Source organism: Carassius auratus, unplaced genomic scaffold (genome assembly GCF_003368295.1).
Source record: "Carassius auratus strain Wakin unplaced genomic scaffold, ASM336829v1 scaf_tig00215431, whole genome shotgun sequence".
Classification (NCBI taxonomy): domain Eukaryota; kingdom Metazoa; phylum Chordata; class Actinopteri; order Cypriniformes; family Cyprinidae; genus Carassius; species Carassius auratus.
In genome coordinates, this window is record NW_020528086.1 from 18462 (window position 1) to 35955 (window position 17494).

The 17494-nt window shown below is 35.9% G+C and overlaps 1 protein-coding gene and 1 long non-coding RNA gene across 9 annotated transcripts; both read right to left on the reverse strand.

Annotated features, from left to right (window-relative positions):
* Nucleotides 1-249: 249 nt before the first annotated feature.
* LOC113094823 (uncharacterized) lies at nt 250-1750 on the reverse strand. 5 transcript variants are annotated; one of them, XR_003288172.1, is made up of 5 exons: nt 1479-1750; nt 989-1121; nt 737-830; nt 546-658; nt 250-392 (listed from the first exon to the last, which is right to left on the reverse strand). It is a non-coding gene; the product is annotated as an uncharacterized LOC113094823 (long non-coding RNA). The 5 variants fall into 5 exon arrangements; XR_003288169.1 differs by having other exon boundaries at nt 737-857; XR_003288171.1 differs by having other exon boundaries at nt 546-830.
* Nucleotides 1751-7060: 5310 nt separating this feature from the next.
* LOC113094826 (uncharacterized) lies at nt 7061-14288 on the reverse strand. Of its 4 annotated transcripts, none has more exons than XR_003288173.1 (5): nt 13959-14282; nt 10626-10694; nt 10348-10516; nt 10136-10268; nt 7061-9910 (listed from the first exon to the last, which is right to left on the reverse strand). XR_003288173.1 is itself a non-coding variant. In XM_026260468.1 (5 exons), the coding sequence occupies exons 1-4, from the start codon at nt 14021-14023 to the stop codon at nt 10139-10141; spliced, it is 744 nt and encodes a 247-aa protein (XP_026116253.1). In that variant the 5' UTR covers nt 14024-14288; the 3' UTR covers nt 7061-9910; nt 10136-10138. The 4 variants fall into 4 exon arrangements, 3 of the variants coding, with proteins under 3 accessions (XP_026116253.1, XP_026116252.1, XP_026116251.1); XM_026260468.1 differs by having other exon boundaries at nt 10626-11005; nt 13959-14288; XM_026260467.1 differs by lacking the exon at nt 13959-14282 and adding an exon at nt 10866-12299.
* Between the last annotated feature and the right edge of the window lie 3206 nt (nt 14289-17494).

Genomic DNA, 17494 nt, shown 5'->3' on the forward strand with positions numbered 1-17494 from the left:
TTCCAATGAGGTTTCAGTGGTCCCTATTAAGGACTTTTTGTCCTTTCAAGAAGGGATGGCATTAAAAGTAGCTCCCATTCTATCAGCTGCAGCCATCAAGCCAAGCCACTTTGAGAAAATGAAGGTTGGTCCTGCTCTTAATGTATTTAGTAAGGCAACAAGTGCTGGACTGAAGTATATGGTGCAGCAAGAAAACCGCCCTCTTTCCTACCTGACTACAGCGTGGTTCCTGGAGAAAGTGGATCATTGGTTTGATCTTATGTCATCTCGCCATCCAATTACAGCACTGAGCAGGGTCAAGATAGAGGAGTATGAAAAGGCCATAATCTTCCTACAGGATATCATCCATCTATTCTATGGGATGAAGATTGGTCATAAGGGAGTTTGGAAGCCTGTTCTAAAAGGGGTGATAGTGGCAACCAAATCAGTTTTGGGCATACAGGAAGAGATGCTGACACGAGGACACAGGTTTGTGTTAACTTCAAGGTTCACACAAGACTGTCTTGAAAATACATTCAGCTGTGTGAGGTCTATGAATCCCATACCAACTCCAGTGGAATTCCATCATGCACTGAGAATCATATCCGTAGGTCAGTTCTTCAGCGCCATCACCTCTGGGAGCTACCAGGAAGATGACAGTAGTTTTTTGGCAGACTTCCTGGAAACAGTGAAACAAAACGTCACTCCATCAGTCAGAGTGGAACAGCTGATGGTGGAGAACAGAACAGCACCTGACCTCACAAAAACAGAGAAATGTATTCTCTTCCATCTCGCAGGCTACATTGTCCACAAATTAATCCGATTTGCCAGCATCTGTGGAAAATGCAAAACTGCAACACGGCAAACAGATGACAATCCTGCTGGAAATAACAGTATCTTACTAAACTTAAAAGAATTCAAGGCAGGTGCTCTTTGTCGTCCCTCCCAAGAAGCCTATGACTTCACCCAAGAAATTGAGAAACTATTTAGGTCCAAGAGTAGTTCCTACCTCATGGAGCTCCCCAATGCAGTGGATGTGTTGGAGAAAGAAGCTCAGTCACTCTCCAGCAGGCTTCCATCATGCTGTGGAGTAGAGGGAAAAATCTCCAAAAGATTTATACGGCTGAGGTTGAGGATTGAGGCTAAAAAAATACGAAATGACAGAAAAACAACAATACTTAAACGATGGACATCTTGGAAGCAAGAGCCAATCTAAAAAGAGGAAAAGGACCAACAGTAGCCAAGCTTCAACAACCAGCAAACAGCTCCTCCACCTTCCAGCACCCAGCCAACACTAATCCTCCACCTACCAGTCCAGCACCCAGCCAACATCACTGACCGACAGCCTATAACATCATTGGTCCTCACTGCAGTATGATTCCTTAAATTATTATTCATAATATGCATTTCATGTTTAGTTTAGTATGATTCCTTAAATAAAACAGCAGTACAATACACATGTACAACACTACTTTATTACTGGTTTATTTGAAACATACCTTTTGTTTTCATTCTCACCATGGTCCCCTCAGTACTCCTGACCTGCATCATTACTGATGCTCCATCACAGAACAGTCCTGTGGTGAAGAACCACTAATCCTTCACCTACCAGCACCCACAGTATGTTACATTTATACACTAACAAGTTTAAGTATACAATACAGTAATAAAAACATGTTAAGTATGATTACTTCTATAATACAGTAGTATTATATAATATAGACAAGTAATAGTCAATTGAATCACAATGCCTAATAACACTCCACCCATGTTTTTGCAAACTTAATTCACTTTAAATTTATATCAATTGGGTGCATTTTATTATTAAGAAATTTAATTTAATACGTGTAATAAGGAACAAACTTTATAACCTAATTTGTACCACTTCCACTCGACGCTGTCACAATATGAAAATGTACTATATGAATATGAACTAATATGTAACGTTAGCTAACTTTACCCACCCTGCAAAAAAATGTGTTTAGGCTCATTTTACAATTAATAGGGTGTTCGTTACTAACTTTATTCAGCTCCCATCCTAGCCTAATCTGTTAGTTATCTGATAACATCCCTTAAATCTACTCATATAATGATTAATAATCTACTAGAATGTTGTATTTTACAAGTTACTGTTATTTAGATGTACGTACTTATAATATACAATGTTATTATTTAAACGTCTTACCTTTTAAAAGTGCGTCGCAAACAGTTTGTTCTGCTGCATCTCTACGGCGCAGCATCGGTTTGCTGCTACTTCCGGGAACTATTGAGAGGCTCCACAAGCCGCCATTTCTGTAAAAAAAGCGTTCCATTGGAGTCAATGGAGTTGTCGCAACTCTCACTCTATATGGCTCTGGGTAGGACTTTACAGCAATAACAGACTTTAATACATTAACTATGTTATGTTTTCCTGATTGGTCCAGGGGAGGAATGAAACCGCAAAAATGGATGATGGTGAAATGAATGTGCAGCAGCATGAAGCCACTCCATCTCCAGACACAGTCATCTCATTAAAGAAAACTAGTTTTATTTGCAAATTAGGCAAAAAGAAAGAGGGGTGTCAAAATTAGTAGGAGGTATTGCTAAAACAACAAACAATCAGTCTTACTCCTTATGAACCAAACTACTTAAACTAAAATAAAAGTGCAGCAAAGTAAGTGAACTCCCTTACTAACATAAACAGGAGAAAAAGGTCAAATTCAAGATAAATAGCCCCCACCTCCCTACTTACCCCACAAATAAAGAAATAACTGTTTAACAAGCAAACTTAAAAAAAAAAAAAAAAAAAAAAAGAGAAAACCAGAATAATTAAATCAAACAACGAATAATCATTAGAGATAACACTCACTTCTGCCTTTTGAATCTCAATCATAAAGTGTAATAGAAAGAGATTAAAGTGAGAAAACTACTTCAATAAGCAGCATACACAATATGAGGTAAAGATACACGGTTAACTACTGGCTTCAACAAAGTATCAGGTCTTGGGTTGAAGATGGGACCTTAAAGCTCCTGTACACAGTCAAGCCACCACCGACATGGCTGTGATAGTATTACTTCTTAAATACTCCCAGCATCCAATCACAGCAGGGCATTAATTAGCTGAACCAGGTGGAAACCATTTCTCCTATGAAGATTACGTAATTATATATATATATATATATATATATATATATATATATATATATATATATATATATATATAGAGAGAGAGAGAGAATAAGGTGGACTTATTCATCTTCAATCCCGAGATTCTGGAAAATTCTTCAATAAATGTAATAACTTCATCTATTCACTTTTTTTTTAACAAAAATTGTAGTATCATCCACTAATTGGCTGAACTAAGTTTGATCTCTTTACCAAACACTGAAATTCCTTGAAAACTTGCTTTTTTGATATTAGCAGCCATGACTTGAGTAACCAATATGAAGAGAAAGGGTGATATAGGACATCCTTGTCTTATCCCACGGCCCATATCAAATCTCTGACAGGTACCGTGAGAAAACTGGACTGAACTATTACAACCATTATAAAGCGTACAAAAAAATGGCCAAAACCAAAGAAGTCAATAACTGAACATAAATTGATGTTCAATAGTGTCAAACGCTTTATAAAAATCAATAAATAATATTAAACAATCATCTGAGATAAGGTGTCTATAATCAATTAAATCTAAAATGAATAGTATATTATTTCCGATATAACGGCCTTTCAGAAAACCTGACTGCTCTTCAATTATTGTATTTAAATTATTCTTAAGTCTTTTTGAAAAAATCAATGAAAAGATTTTAGTATCATAATTTAATAAACTAATTTGTCTCCAGTTTTCTAAGAACAATTTGTCTTTGTTAGGCTTGGGTATAAGTGTTATTACTCCTTGTTTTAGTGATGCATTTCTCCCAAATCAATTGCTTTTTTAAAGACTGCCATTAAAAAGGGTGCAAGGTCATTACAAAAAGTTTTATAAAACTCCCGTCAATCCATCATTTCCAGGAGACTTATTTTCTTTAATACTTTTTATACAATTTGTGATTTCCTGAATATTTAATTCTTTATCACATACATGTTTGTAATCCGAAGTAATCCTATAAATATTAGTCGATAAATTATTAAGAAAACGATCTGAATCATTTAGTTGATTATTTGCACTATATTATTTACTATAAAATTGATTAACAAAACAAGATATATCATTGGTATTATCACTAGTAAGCCCATTTATTATGAAGTTATTTCTCTACTTCTTTTTTTATAAACCAAATACATATTTAGTATTTTTTTCTCCTGCTTCCATCCATTTTTGTCTTGACCTAACGAAAGCACATAAATATTATCCAGCTCATTCTGCAGTGTAGCAAGTTCAAATAATTCAGTGCTTGACATATTTTGGTTAGCTCTAGAAGTGATGGATATGATTTCATTAATTATATTGTTTTCTTTATCTTTTTTTTCTTTTTCTTAATAGATTTTCCATACGACACCGCACATTTCCTTATTTCAAATGTTGTTTGTTCCCATAACTTCCCGTAAGTTTGAATCAAAGAAGCCTGTTGCCAATATTTAACAATTAAATTCTTAATTTGTTCTAAAAAATCATTATGTTTCAATAGACTATAATTTAACTTCCAATACCCTTTCTTAACTCTACTTGATTAACAAGCTAACACACTAATTTGAATAGATATGCCTTTGTGATCCTTTAAAGTGATGGTTCAATAACAACAAATTCAACTCTCTTTTATATGTTCTGAAATGAGCCAAAAAACAATACGTGATTGTTTAGATCTGTCCATATTACTCCATGTATACATAAGTGAGTGTGTATTGTTATATCTCCATTTACCAATTATGTTCAGTCGTAAACAAACACTGCTTAATTCACTTGAAATATTGTCATTTCTAGGTGGCCATCGATCGTGTTTTCCATCAAACACCATATTAAAGTAACCACCCCAAATTACTTCAGCAGAAGGGAATTTTGAATGTAGATGATTAATATGATCTTCAGTATCTTGAAGTATTAACTCATTCGTTTTTTTTATTATTGGTGGCATATATTCATAATGATAATAATTTTAAATTGGTTAGAGGCTGTGGCAGTGCTTCAGGACCTCGACAGCGTGGCTTTTGCAACTTCAATGTTGTTTGGTCCAATTTATCTTAACCTGCAGTACCCCACAAATTTGTGTTTTACATTTGTAATTCTGCAAAAACTTATCATGGAGTTGGATGGAGGTGAACTCTCTAGCTGAGACTACAAACGATAAACCTCAGAAAATTTCAGCAGCCTTCATGCAAGACCACTGCAGAGGATAAACCGTGATCGTGTTGTTTAGACTGTTCCCCTTTGCCTGCTCTTGTTTCTTGATCTTTATTTGGCCCTTCTTTGGACTGGCTCAGAAGTTGATTGATTAGAGAGCTGAATCTATGACACATGGAGGAACTAGCATAAATAAGACACATTGTTTATAGTTTAGGTAAGGGTCAGATATTGTATTTTCACGTTATTTTGTTATGTCTATATATAATTATCTTTGAAACTAAAGCGTTTTTCTTGAAATAACAGTTCCAGGTACTGCTGTTCTTGGGTACAGTTTTAAAGAGCCAGTAAGATGAAAATTCTAAGCCTCCTATCACTGTTTATAAGTCCTGTACATTAGGTTTAAATCCATCCAAGGTTAAAAAACATTGTCATTTTGTCAAAATATCATTTTAAAATTACCTCAATTCTCAGAGATCCCCAAACGGTTCGCACGAAGCTTTTCAAAAGATTCAGTTTCCTTAAACCCCACCTTTCAGTAGCATACTGTGTTCTGATTGGTCAACTAACATAGTCAGGTTTGATTGTTTGTTCCGCACACACCTCCACGGTAAACTATGCGTTAGCATCTGTTTGGGGTGAATTATGTCTTATTCCTCTCATCGCGAAGCAAACAGTAAAATAAAAAACTTGAACCGTCTCGCTGCTTTTTCTTCTGTGTGGGTGTATTCAAGCCGCACGTTTCAGTTTGAATCTGAATAGCGCGTTCAGCGAGGGGGTGTTGTCACATTAGATATAGTGAAGGGAGACGTGAAAAACAGACATCACGTTGTTTTCAGCTCAGAGTTCAGTTTCTCCCAACACGGTAGGCGGAGATTATTATGCAAATTGCTCCTAGTGACGTACATAGAGATGGGCAAAAGATTTGAAATCTATAACGACTCGTTTCAGCGATTCAGAGTCGACTCCTTACTTTAGAAGCCAATAACTTTATAAATCATGTACTTTTTGGTTTGATTACTTTGCACATTGTTTACACTGATGGACAGCTACATCATACACTGTAATACAGGTAATTTTTGATTTCCCATCTGTGTGGCTCTTTAAGGTTTCTGAGAGAAATGAAATAAATGATTATTGTTACAATGTTTTATTAGTTTTTAAACACAGTTACATGCAGTGTTATGTTACTTATGTTTATGATCTTGTTTAAAAATTTGTAAATCTTGTAAAACTTATGAAGGTTTACACATATCTCTACATACAGTATATCTACATGTTATGCATACAAAATGAACTGTCTTTGTTTTCATACTACACTGTAAAAAATAAATGTATTTTTACAGAAAAAAAAACGGTAGAATTTAACAGTATTATGACATTTTGACCAGAACTGTGAAATTCCATAAAAATGCTAACTTTTACATCTAATGTAAATTTTCCCTGTTTTTTAACTATTTAAATTTGTTACTGCAAAAAAATTACATTTTCCTTTAAATAACAGTAGTTGTTGTCTATTGTTATCCTGACATGTCCTTAAAAAAACATTCCTGTATATTTTTTGGTCAGAGTTGAAAAAAATTTAGTTTTACAGAGAAAACCAGTAGAATTTCACAGTCATTTCTCATTTTCATCAGAACGGTGAAATTCCACTAAAAATGCATACATTAACACCAAATATAGCCTACATTTTTCCAGTTGAATTAGGCAGTGACTATGCACTAAGTGCAAAAAGCAACAGTTGTGATTTACACTAAAAACAAATAGCTATATATTCTATTTACATCATGTAAATGTCACGAAAGTTTGCAATAAGTGTAAATAGTAATTAGATATTCTATATTTTGGCAGATTCTGTTTGCATCTCAGTAATTGTGTACATTAACAGGATGCAATAATAGTATAAAGTGTTTTATTAAACACTCGTTAGACACTTTATTTCTACTTCATTTTTGTTGAAAATAAATGCCTTTTCGATGTGATTTGTGATACCAAAAGGTATAAAATACAGTTTCGAACCAAGGACTTTGAAACAAGCATCAAATAAACGAGGCTTCCACACTAGTGCCTGTGCCACTGAAGACATTAGGTTAAATTGCGCATCTTTTCTAAACTTTATTGTTGATCCATTGGTGATGTTGTTTCCTTGATTTATAGTCAGCGTTTAGCCTACTATTGTCTACTATTGTTGTTATGCATATCATACATATCGTTCGTTTGTTAAAGAGGCGATCTGGCGCTGGACTGTGTTGTTTATAAAACCTGTTGTTTTTTTGCCGCTGTGGTTAATGGTGAAAGGCATCAGTTTTCTCTTGTGGCTGTTAGAGAATTTTATTACTGTGGGGTCAATTGTAGCTTAGTGGTTAGAGAGTCGGGCTTGTAACCAAAGAGTTGCCGGTTCGAGTCTCACGGCCAGCGTGTTGCGACTTATCCTAATTGCTCCCTGCACTGCTCCGGGGGTGTGTGTGCTCACCCCTCACTGAGATGGGTTAAAGAGGTCACATTTCGAGTATGCGTTTCACTTATTGGTATCCTCATCCAAACACACACTCCTGTCCAACCCACTTGTTACACCACTTTAGGAAAACCATTTATTGTTAAGGTAAGCTAATTGTCATGATTTCCATATCAAAATCCGAAGTAACCAGCAGTAGATGATATTTACTACGGAGCCCTCAAAGGGACGTGGTGGTGGAATTTTTTTTGCAAATCTTTTGCCTTCACCCGAGAAACTTAGCGTTCCCACGTAAAACCTGTTTTGAGCTCGGACAGACACTTCCTGTTTAATGTCCCGCTGGCAGTGTTTCAGAGCTCCGTATACGTTAATGGAGCGTTTCATAGTGTTTGAACTTGGACTCAAATATAAAGAAATGTGGTCAGTTCTTAACTCAAGAAGGAGTTTAGTGAAGTTGGTAATATTCACATAGGCTATTCGAACTTCCCTATTCTTGAGCTAAACGTTAAAACACAAACGACACCTATTTAAAATCACAGTCACCTAGACAACGAGCTACAACCCAATTAATTTTTACGTAATGCTATTTACATTAGGTGTAAATAATTTTCATTTAATAAATAGAATTATCAAATTTGCAGTAAGTGTAAATACTAATTAGATGCTATCTATATCGGCAGATAGTTGCACCTTACTATTTTTGTAGATTAACAGGATCCAATAATTATCAGAGTGCAAATGATTATATTTATTAAAATTGTTAAATGGATGCTACATTGTTGTGAGAATAAAAGCCCTTCTACACCGACCCCTAAGCCTACCCAATAAATACTTTATTTTTAATAAACACTCTTCTCTTAATAAAGCACTTTATTTCCACTTTTCAAACATTTTCTAAATTTTCATTGCAAATAAATGGCTTTGTTTTAATCACAAAAAAGCCAAATCTATAAGCCAGTGGTTCTTAAACTTCCTCGGTGAACATTAGTCAAAATAAATTAATTTGTTCTGCTAACCACAAAGAAAGTTATACAACCTGAGAGTACAAGACAGATTTTCAGTTTTATCACATTAAAGGTAAATAGCAAGCATCTTAACTTAAAATGTGCTAATATTGTTTTTGGCAGAGAAAATACAACTAACTTCAGGATGAATTTGAATGTTTTCTACGAGTAAACTATCAATGTGCAAGAACAGAATTGCAGCAGCTCCCTTCCATAATGACCAAATAAAAAATAAGTGCAATTAGCAACCATTACTGTCAGGTCAGGCACAAAAAGGGTTAAGGGACGCTTTCATAAAGGAAATTTCCTACAAATGCATATCCAATAAAGATGCAATAATCACTGTACATGCCTTTCTATCATGTCTTCTGAAAACCCTGACACATTCAGAAAGTGTGCACTGCCACATATAGTTAGCAAATCTGGGCTTACATGTTTTCATGCCATAATCTTTTTCTAGTGAATTTATTTATTTAAACCAAATGTAGAGGGACATCTTTGTATACTGTGTGACAGAAGTAATGCTAAAAACTAATTAAAAATACTCTTGAAACACAAATTTTTGTAAAATGTTATACAATAAATTATGGTAGCCAGAGTATTGCTGTAAACAACTTCAGCTTTTTATTATATAGCAAACCTTCAAGATCAAACAATGGAAAAACACTTCCCAGCAAAAGTCATGTTTTAGAAAACAAATTTGTTCAATTTAAAAAAAAAAAAAATCGACATTAATTCTGATAATCCTGAACATGTCACATGGAGAAAATGGATAAAGCATGTTTCAGAACACAAATGTGTTCAGTTTAAAAGAAACAAAAACACTGGGCCTGGATTCTGATAATTTTGAAGTTGAATGAATTTTTAAGTATTATGTGAATATTGTATACGGGCCTTTAGCTAATTTATTGATAAACGATGTACTAACTGTAGATGTAAATTTTATTATGTAATGTTTTGTGACCCGTGTGATTTTAGCCCGTGGGACTACGGATGGAAATAAGCCTTTGGCTACAATCCAGCATGTTTACATGCATGTATTCCATGTTTGTTCATTAACATGCACTGTCCCAATCAAATAAATAAATATAAACTGAATCCTAATCACGTCACAAGGTAATAAAAATGATTTAAGCAACAAAGCGCTGCACTGAAGTACAAAAAGTCGGTCTGTCCTGTTCTTCAGCGAAATGTCAATCTTCTGAAAGACCACATCTGTGGGGACACAAACAGTTACAATTAAAACCCAAACCAAAAGAAGAGCAGAGACAACAACAAGCCTTAACCAAATACTCTCAGTTTTGGCCACAGACAATTACATCACATTTATTGGAGTTAATTCTAAAAATGATTGTCCTTTGGTCCACTTTATCATCGATGAATGATAAACACAGAAGATGTAGTCTACCACTACTATAGAAGACAACAGAGCTTCTATACCTGTTACTCTCCCCAATCAAATGCAGCAATTTTTGATGTCAGACTCAATACTCTGGGGTTGACAGAGTCCGCTCTCTTTTTCTCTCTCTTTTCCACCTTGGTACCTTTATGAGGATTTATCCTAAAGATGCACCTTTAAAACACAACACAAACAATATCCTTAAATAATTGTTGTATGCTTCTTAACCAAAGGAATGCAGTCTATGAAATACCTTTGCAAGAATTCTAGTGTGGCTCCCAGTTCTACAGGGTAACTGATGTTCAATATATAGTAAAGAGAGAACATCAGATACAGGGCTTCTGTAAAACTCAAGAGATGGTCATTTACAATCATCTGGTCTACTGGTACCATGTACACACTGGCTGTCATTGGGTTCTCTCCTTTGAAAAAACACAAAATCAGTAAGACATAATATTTAACAGAATGGGAGTTCTGATCACCCAAAACCAGGAATTATTGTGTTGCAAGATCATAGTAAATAATACCCACCACACACTACTATACATGGTGTTGCTGGAAGCTGTTCTGAGCATATATCACTTGGAACAGAGGTGTCTTCTACCATCACAAGAAAGTGGTCTTGGTCATTTTTGAAATGGGTTAGCAGCAACATCACAGCCCCACAAACATGATCCCCTCCAGCTCTATACTTTGTGAGGATTCTCCCTGCTCTGCTTGCTCTTTCTGTGCACTGAAATTGAAAGTAGTCCAATATTCTTCTGAACTTACTGGAAGCAGATTCTTCAAAGCTGTTGTTTATGTCAATGCCAGTGAGCTCTTTAAAGTGTGCTTTCATTCCTGCTGGCTGAAAAAGATATGGCCACTCATCAAGTAAATCTTTGGTTTCCTTTCCAGATTGGATGCTGTTTCTTTGAGGGGTGTATGTAGAAGTCATTAAGTCATAGATTGTCTTTACATCACTTTCATTATTTTGAAACATTACTACCAACTTCTCTTTCTTTTCCTGCTGCAATTCAGATGTTTCTCCAACTAGCAGTTGTGGATCAGAATTTATACAACCATATAACAATTTTTGTTTCTTTGTTGATACTTCTAGAGTACCACAAAGTGGTATACTAATAGCTTTTGCTCTTTTCAAATTGTCAATTCTACACACCAGTTGTTTGAGGAGAGAATCATATCCACTTCCTACAACCTGGGAATTAATCTCATCTCTGAAAGACTTTGGGTATGCAATCACCATTTGTCGGGCTATTTCTGATACATGTTTTTTTGCTGGACATTTGCTGACTTCCAGGATCTCAGAAGCAACAATGCGGACCAACTTTCTTCTCTCAGAGCAACTTGGCCTTTCGCCATTTTGCAACTTTCCCATAAAACTTGCTGGCATTTTTTGTCATGGAACATCAAAACTATAATGCCAGTCATGGTCATAAAACGAAGTTTCACAGCTACTGTCACCTAGAAGATAAGCCAATGTCCACAGGTTACAGGATGAACACTTTTCATGCAGCTGTAATTTTTTGGCAAAATTGCCTATTCCCAAGCTGCAGATTTATTGAAGTTTAATAACGGACAAACAGAGATGGCATGGGGCTTTGTGGGTTGTTCATGTGCCACTATATATAGTATGCATTTAAAGTGGTGCACAGACTTGTTTTATGTCTGCAGTGCATTATTGTCAGAGGGGAGACGGTTGTGCATTTTTCACAGGGACCACAGGACCACAGTGCAACAAATCACTAGCATGAAATGGGCACATGTAACGTGTTGCTGGTGATTTGCTGCACTGTGGCCCTGTAGTTGCTCTGAACAATGCACAACAGTCTTCACTCTCCGCTGGCATTAGCTGCGGACTCAACTGGAGACGTTTTGGCCATTCATGCACCAGGTAATCACCACAGTGGCACATGTACGGATCACAATGTATGCAATTTCCAAAATCAATGTTTTGAGGCCCCGTGCCATCACAGTTTGATTTGTACCATCAAACTACACTAGTCAAAATTTTAAGAGGATCAAAACCTTTCATAATAGTTGTCTTAAAACCAATACCCAAAACTCTTCAAATGTTGACTAGTGTACAATAAATCTGCAGATTTGTATACATATACACCTACACATATACAAACCCGATTCCAAAAAAGTTAGGACACTGTAGAAATTGTGAGTAAAAAAGGAATGGAATAATTTACAAATCTCATCAACTTATATTTTATTTACAATAGAATATAGATAACATCAAATGTTGAAAGTGAGACATTTTGAAATGTCATGCCAAATATTGGCTCATTTTAGATTTCATGAGAGCTACACATTCCAAAAAAGTTGGGACAAGGCCATGTTTACCACTGTGTGGCATCCCCTCTTCTTTTTATAACAGTCTGCAAACGTCTGGGGACTGAGGAGACAAGTTGCTCAAGTTTAGGAATAGAAATGTTGTCCCATTCTTGTCTAATACAGGCTTCTAGTTGCTCAACTGTCTTAGGTCTTCTTTATCGCATCTTCCTCTTTACGATGTGCCAAATGTTTTCTAAGGGTGAAAGATCTGGACTGCAGGCTGGCCATTTCAGTACCCGGATCCTTCTACGCAGCCATGATGTTGTAATTGATGCAGTATGTGGTCTGGCATTGTCATTTTAAATGAGCCTTGGCCCAGAGAAAATGCCTGCGCTTCTGAATCATGTTTAGACATGGCTTCTTTTTTGACCTATAGAGTTTTAGCTAGCAACGGCGAATGGCATGGTGGATTGTGTTCACAGACAATGTTTTCTGGAAGTATTCCTGAGCCCATGTTGTGATTTCCATTACAGTAGCATTCCTGTATGTGATGCAGTGCCATCTAAGTGCCCGAAGATGGTTTTCTGGCCTTGACCCTTACGCACAGTGATTGTTCCAGATTCTCTGAATGATATTATGCACTGCAGATGATGATAACTTCAAACTCTTTGCAATTTTTCTCTGAGAAATTCCTTTCTGATATTGCTCCACTATCATCTGAATGGTTGACGATGGCACCAGGTATTTTGCTTGTAGCTGTATATAAAACAGGCAGAGATTTTTCATGTACAATGACTTTGCGTTACATTTCGTCAGGGAGTCAGTGAATTCACTTTCATCAACCTCCTCCTCAGTAACATCAAAAAATGCTGAAGAAGGTTGCTCAGATAAAGTATCCATAATCCATACTTGTGCAAATGTAGAAGTCCTGTGCTTTCGTGAAACATGGGCAGTGAAACTTGATCTTAAACTGAAATTTTTGTCACATTTTTCAAAAGGACAACACACCACCTCTCCCTTGGCTAAATGTGACCTGAGATGAGAAAGGACATTGTTCATGTCTGTAAATTGTTGTTGACAGTCTGTATTGTTGCAAACAAACGTGCCCGTCGAATCATCAAAATGAGTATGTGGTCTTTTGTGATGGCGATAAACATGAGCTTTGAGAGCATTGTATTTTGAGAATTTACATTTGCATTCTGGGAAGCAACATGGAAACTGAGCATTTGCTTCATGTCGGTGTACGATTTGATGATTAACATATCCCTTAACTGTCTTCAGAGAGCAATCACAAAATTTGCACAAATACATCATCATCCATATGGTTAAAGGTAACACACCTCATAAGATGAAATCCGTTGTCCATGCATATGAGTGTTCTTAAATGATTGTGAAAGCAACGTTCTAAAACAACAACACAATTCTGAAACACCTTTATACTTTTTAATGCAACTTGCGTCAAACATTAAGAATAAGATTTCAAAACGTATGTGATAAGCCATTGTAATTGTATTCACCTGTTGCCAATTAACTTTTAAATTACGTTGGATGATACGTCAACAGATTTTTTTTAACACTTACCCTTCACCACTCGACATCGAGGTCCATGATTGTTTTGTTGACATTCTGTTATATATTGCATGCATACAGCAGAATATGTTGCCTAAACGGTCACGTTTACTCACAAAGCTACTTAACAAAGTCACTTACGATTTTTGAAAACAAACTGACGCCTGTAAATATTCCAGCGAACCCAACTCCCCTCCGTGTTTTAGCTTATTTGCCATGTCAATGAGCACGTTTCCCGACCAAAACAAAAACACAGAGATTTTTTCCTTGAGGTATTTGTACGCTGTTTTGGAGCCATGATGTGCCACCTGCAGTTAACAGGCTGCTGCTTTGTCTCTTGGCTGATGGCGTTGGGCCGAGGCCAATGATTGAGAAGCAGTTTGACCAATGGCGTGCGTAAGGCGGGACTTAACAAGAAAGATCAAAACAGTGCAGAAACGCACACCAAAAATTGTCTACCATAGAAAGCAAAAGGGGAAATTTCCTGTGACATTGTGAGGTCATCATACTGGGTAAATATGCTGGCATGTAATATTAAATATAAAATTGTAATCAACAAGTGTTACTGTATTTACGTTGTTTCTTCTGTTGCAGTGCACCCTTGGCCTTGTCAGTGGGTGAGGTCACATCACTAAACTGTCTGAAGAAGTAAGGTGTCATGGACCATCATAACATTTGTAAGTGCATTACATATTTAATGAACAAAAAAATTTTTGAAGTAAAAAAACAATATTTTTTTTTTATGTACGAAACTCAAGAACATATAAAAAGAGTAACATGATCAGACATAATGAATATAGATATGTGATGTATGATATATAACCATTTTCTCTCTTATTTTTTAAAGGCATCAACATGGAGATTGAATTGGAGACCATTGTTCTGTTCGAAGTGTAGTTTGTGGAAGAGGCAATGATGAAATTAATTTGAATTGTCAATGTTGTATTTTAAGCATATAAGCGATGTTCAGATGATGGTACTGTAGCACTGTTTAAAGTTTTTAATATTGTTGTTATTTACAATGGAAACTACTGTAACAGAAGAAAATAAAGAGGGAAAAATACAAATTATTTTCTCTAATTACTTTTTGTGACATATAACATACATTTCATGAACTACATATAAAATTATCTGTGAGCCATAATCAAAATCAAAATGCTGTACATCCCTTTCAAAATTATGGTCCATCACAGTTAATTTTTTCAAATAACGGTCAACACATGTTATTTCAATTTACAGTCAAACTGTTAAATAATGATCAAAACATGATTTCAGTTTACAGTCAAAACATGCTTTATAAAGTAATGTTGTCAACATGTCATTTATATCTACATTCAAATCATGTTTAGTTAAACAACTGCTACACCAAGTTTTTACATTTACAGTTAAAACATGTTTTATTAAATAAGGGTTTAAACATGTTATGTGAACTTACAGTCAAATAATGCCATTACATTTAATGGTCTATGCATGTATTTGCAATTATACAGACAAAATATGTTATTTCAGATTACGTTTTAAACATTTTATAGTACTGTATGGTCAATGTTCTTTTTTCCTGTTGCTGTGTAAGCATGTTACTTCAGTTCATGGGGTTTTACCGTTATTTTCATTAATGGCAAACGTTTGGCACCCTGTGCTGCCATGCATTTGCTCGTTTTTTTCCGTGTTTTTTTTTTTACAGTGTAGTCTAATTAAAACTGATATGTATTTTTATCAAATTTAATCATCAGAATAGAAGTTATTTATGGCAGGTTTTTGAAGGCACAATGTTATTTAGACATGTCATTTAAATGACACATTGTTCAAATGATTAAATAAAGGATTTACAGAAGGTTTTTGTGTTACATGAAATGAAACATGCGACAACAAACCATTAAAATATGTATTACAATTTAATTATAGTTAAGTTATCAAAATTATGTTGAGATAACATGATTTAATTGCACAGAATTAACATGGTCGAAGCATATATCTGAAATAAAATAATAATGTTAAACTAACATAACTGAGATATGGTAGTATAACTTAAAAAGACTATGAACACATTACTTTTTGAAAATGCATATGATTAACACAACCGTATTATAATTAAAGCTGCAAGCAGCGATGAACGGGCCCTCGCACCCGGGCTCACCGGCAGCGAGTGGCTTTAGTTAATAGGTGAACGGTGAGAAATATGCGTTTAAACTCATAAATATAAGTAGAATATATCAATGTTTATTCCATATATGTGCCAATCTTCCTGTTGCCAGCAGGTGGCGCTATCATTATAATGGAAAATTGGCCTTCAGATGTGTTCAGGGCAGGACTTTTATCGAACATGTGAGGTTTGGGGAGGATTGGACATTTTATGCCTGAGTTACAACAACATCCTATTTCATGGCGAAACAATGAAATTTGTCAGGCCGCCATGGACACGCCCTTTAACGAAACCTCAAGATCTTCGCAATTTAAGATCGCAAAAGGCTTTAGATTACACTGACCAAGTTTGGTGTTGATCTGAATAAATCTCTAGGAGGAGTTCGTTAAAGTCCAACCCCTGAAAATGGCAAAAACAACAGCAATTTTGAAGGGAAAATTCAAAATAACCGACTTCCTGTTGGGATCCGGATTTCGTACCAGAGACTTTTTTGTAGGTATTGGAGTGTTACATGTGTGTACCAATTTTTGTACATGTACGTGAAACATAGCTCGAGGCGCACTCCGTTGAAAGTGTATAGGTGGCGCTATAGAGCCATTCTGCCACACCCGGTGGAATATTGGCCTGAAGATCTGTTCAGGCCAGGACTCTTATCACACATGTGAAGTTTGGGGAAGATCGGACATCTTATGCCTGAGTTATAACATCTTTTATTCGCATGGCGAGACATCGAACTTCGTCGCTGCGCCATGAACAAGCCTTTTAACGAAAACTCAAGATCTTCACAACTAAACATCACACAGGTCTTTAGATTAGACTGACCACAAAAAAGACACTGATGTCATAAAATTTCTAGGAGTAGTTTGTCGCAGTGTAAAATATGTAACTTCCTGTTGCCAATAGGTGGCGCTATGACTATAACTGAATATTGGCATGTAGATCTGTTCAGGTCAAGAGTCTTATCCAACATGTGAAGTTTGGGGCAGATTGGACATTGTATGTCTGAGTTACAGCAACTTCCTTTTTCATGGCGAAACATCGAAATTTGTCAGGCCGCCATGGACACGCCCTTTAACGAAACCTCAAGTCCTTCGCAATTTATTATCGCAAAGGGCTTTAGATTACATTGACCAAGTTTGGTGTTGATCTGAATAAATCTCTTGGAGGAGTTCGTTAAAGTACAACCCCTGAAAATGGCAAAAACAACACCAATTTTGAAGGGAAAATGCAAAATAACTGACTTCCTGTTGGGATCCGGATTTCGTACCAAGAGACTTTTTTGTAGGTATTGGAGTGTTACATGTGTGTACCAATTTTTGTACATGTACGTGAAACATAGCTCGAGGCGCACTCCGTTGAAAGTGTATAGGTGGCGCTATAGAGCCATTCTGCCACACCCGGTGGA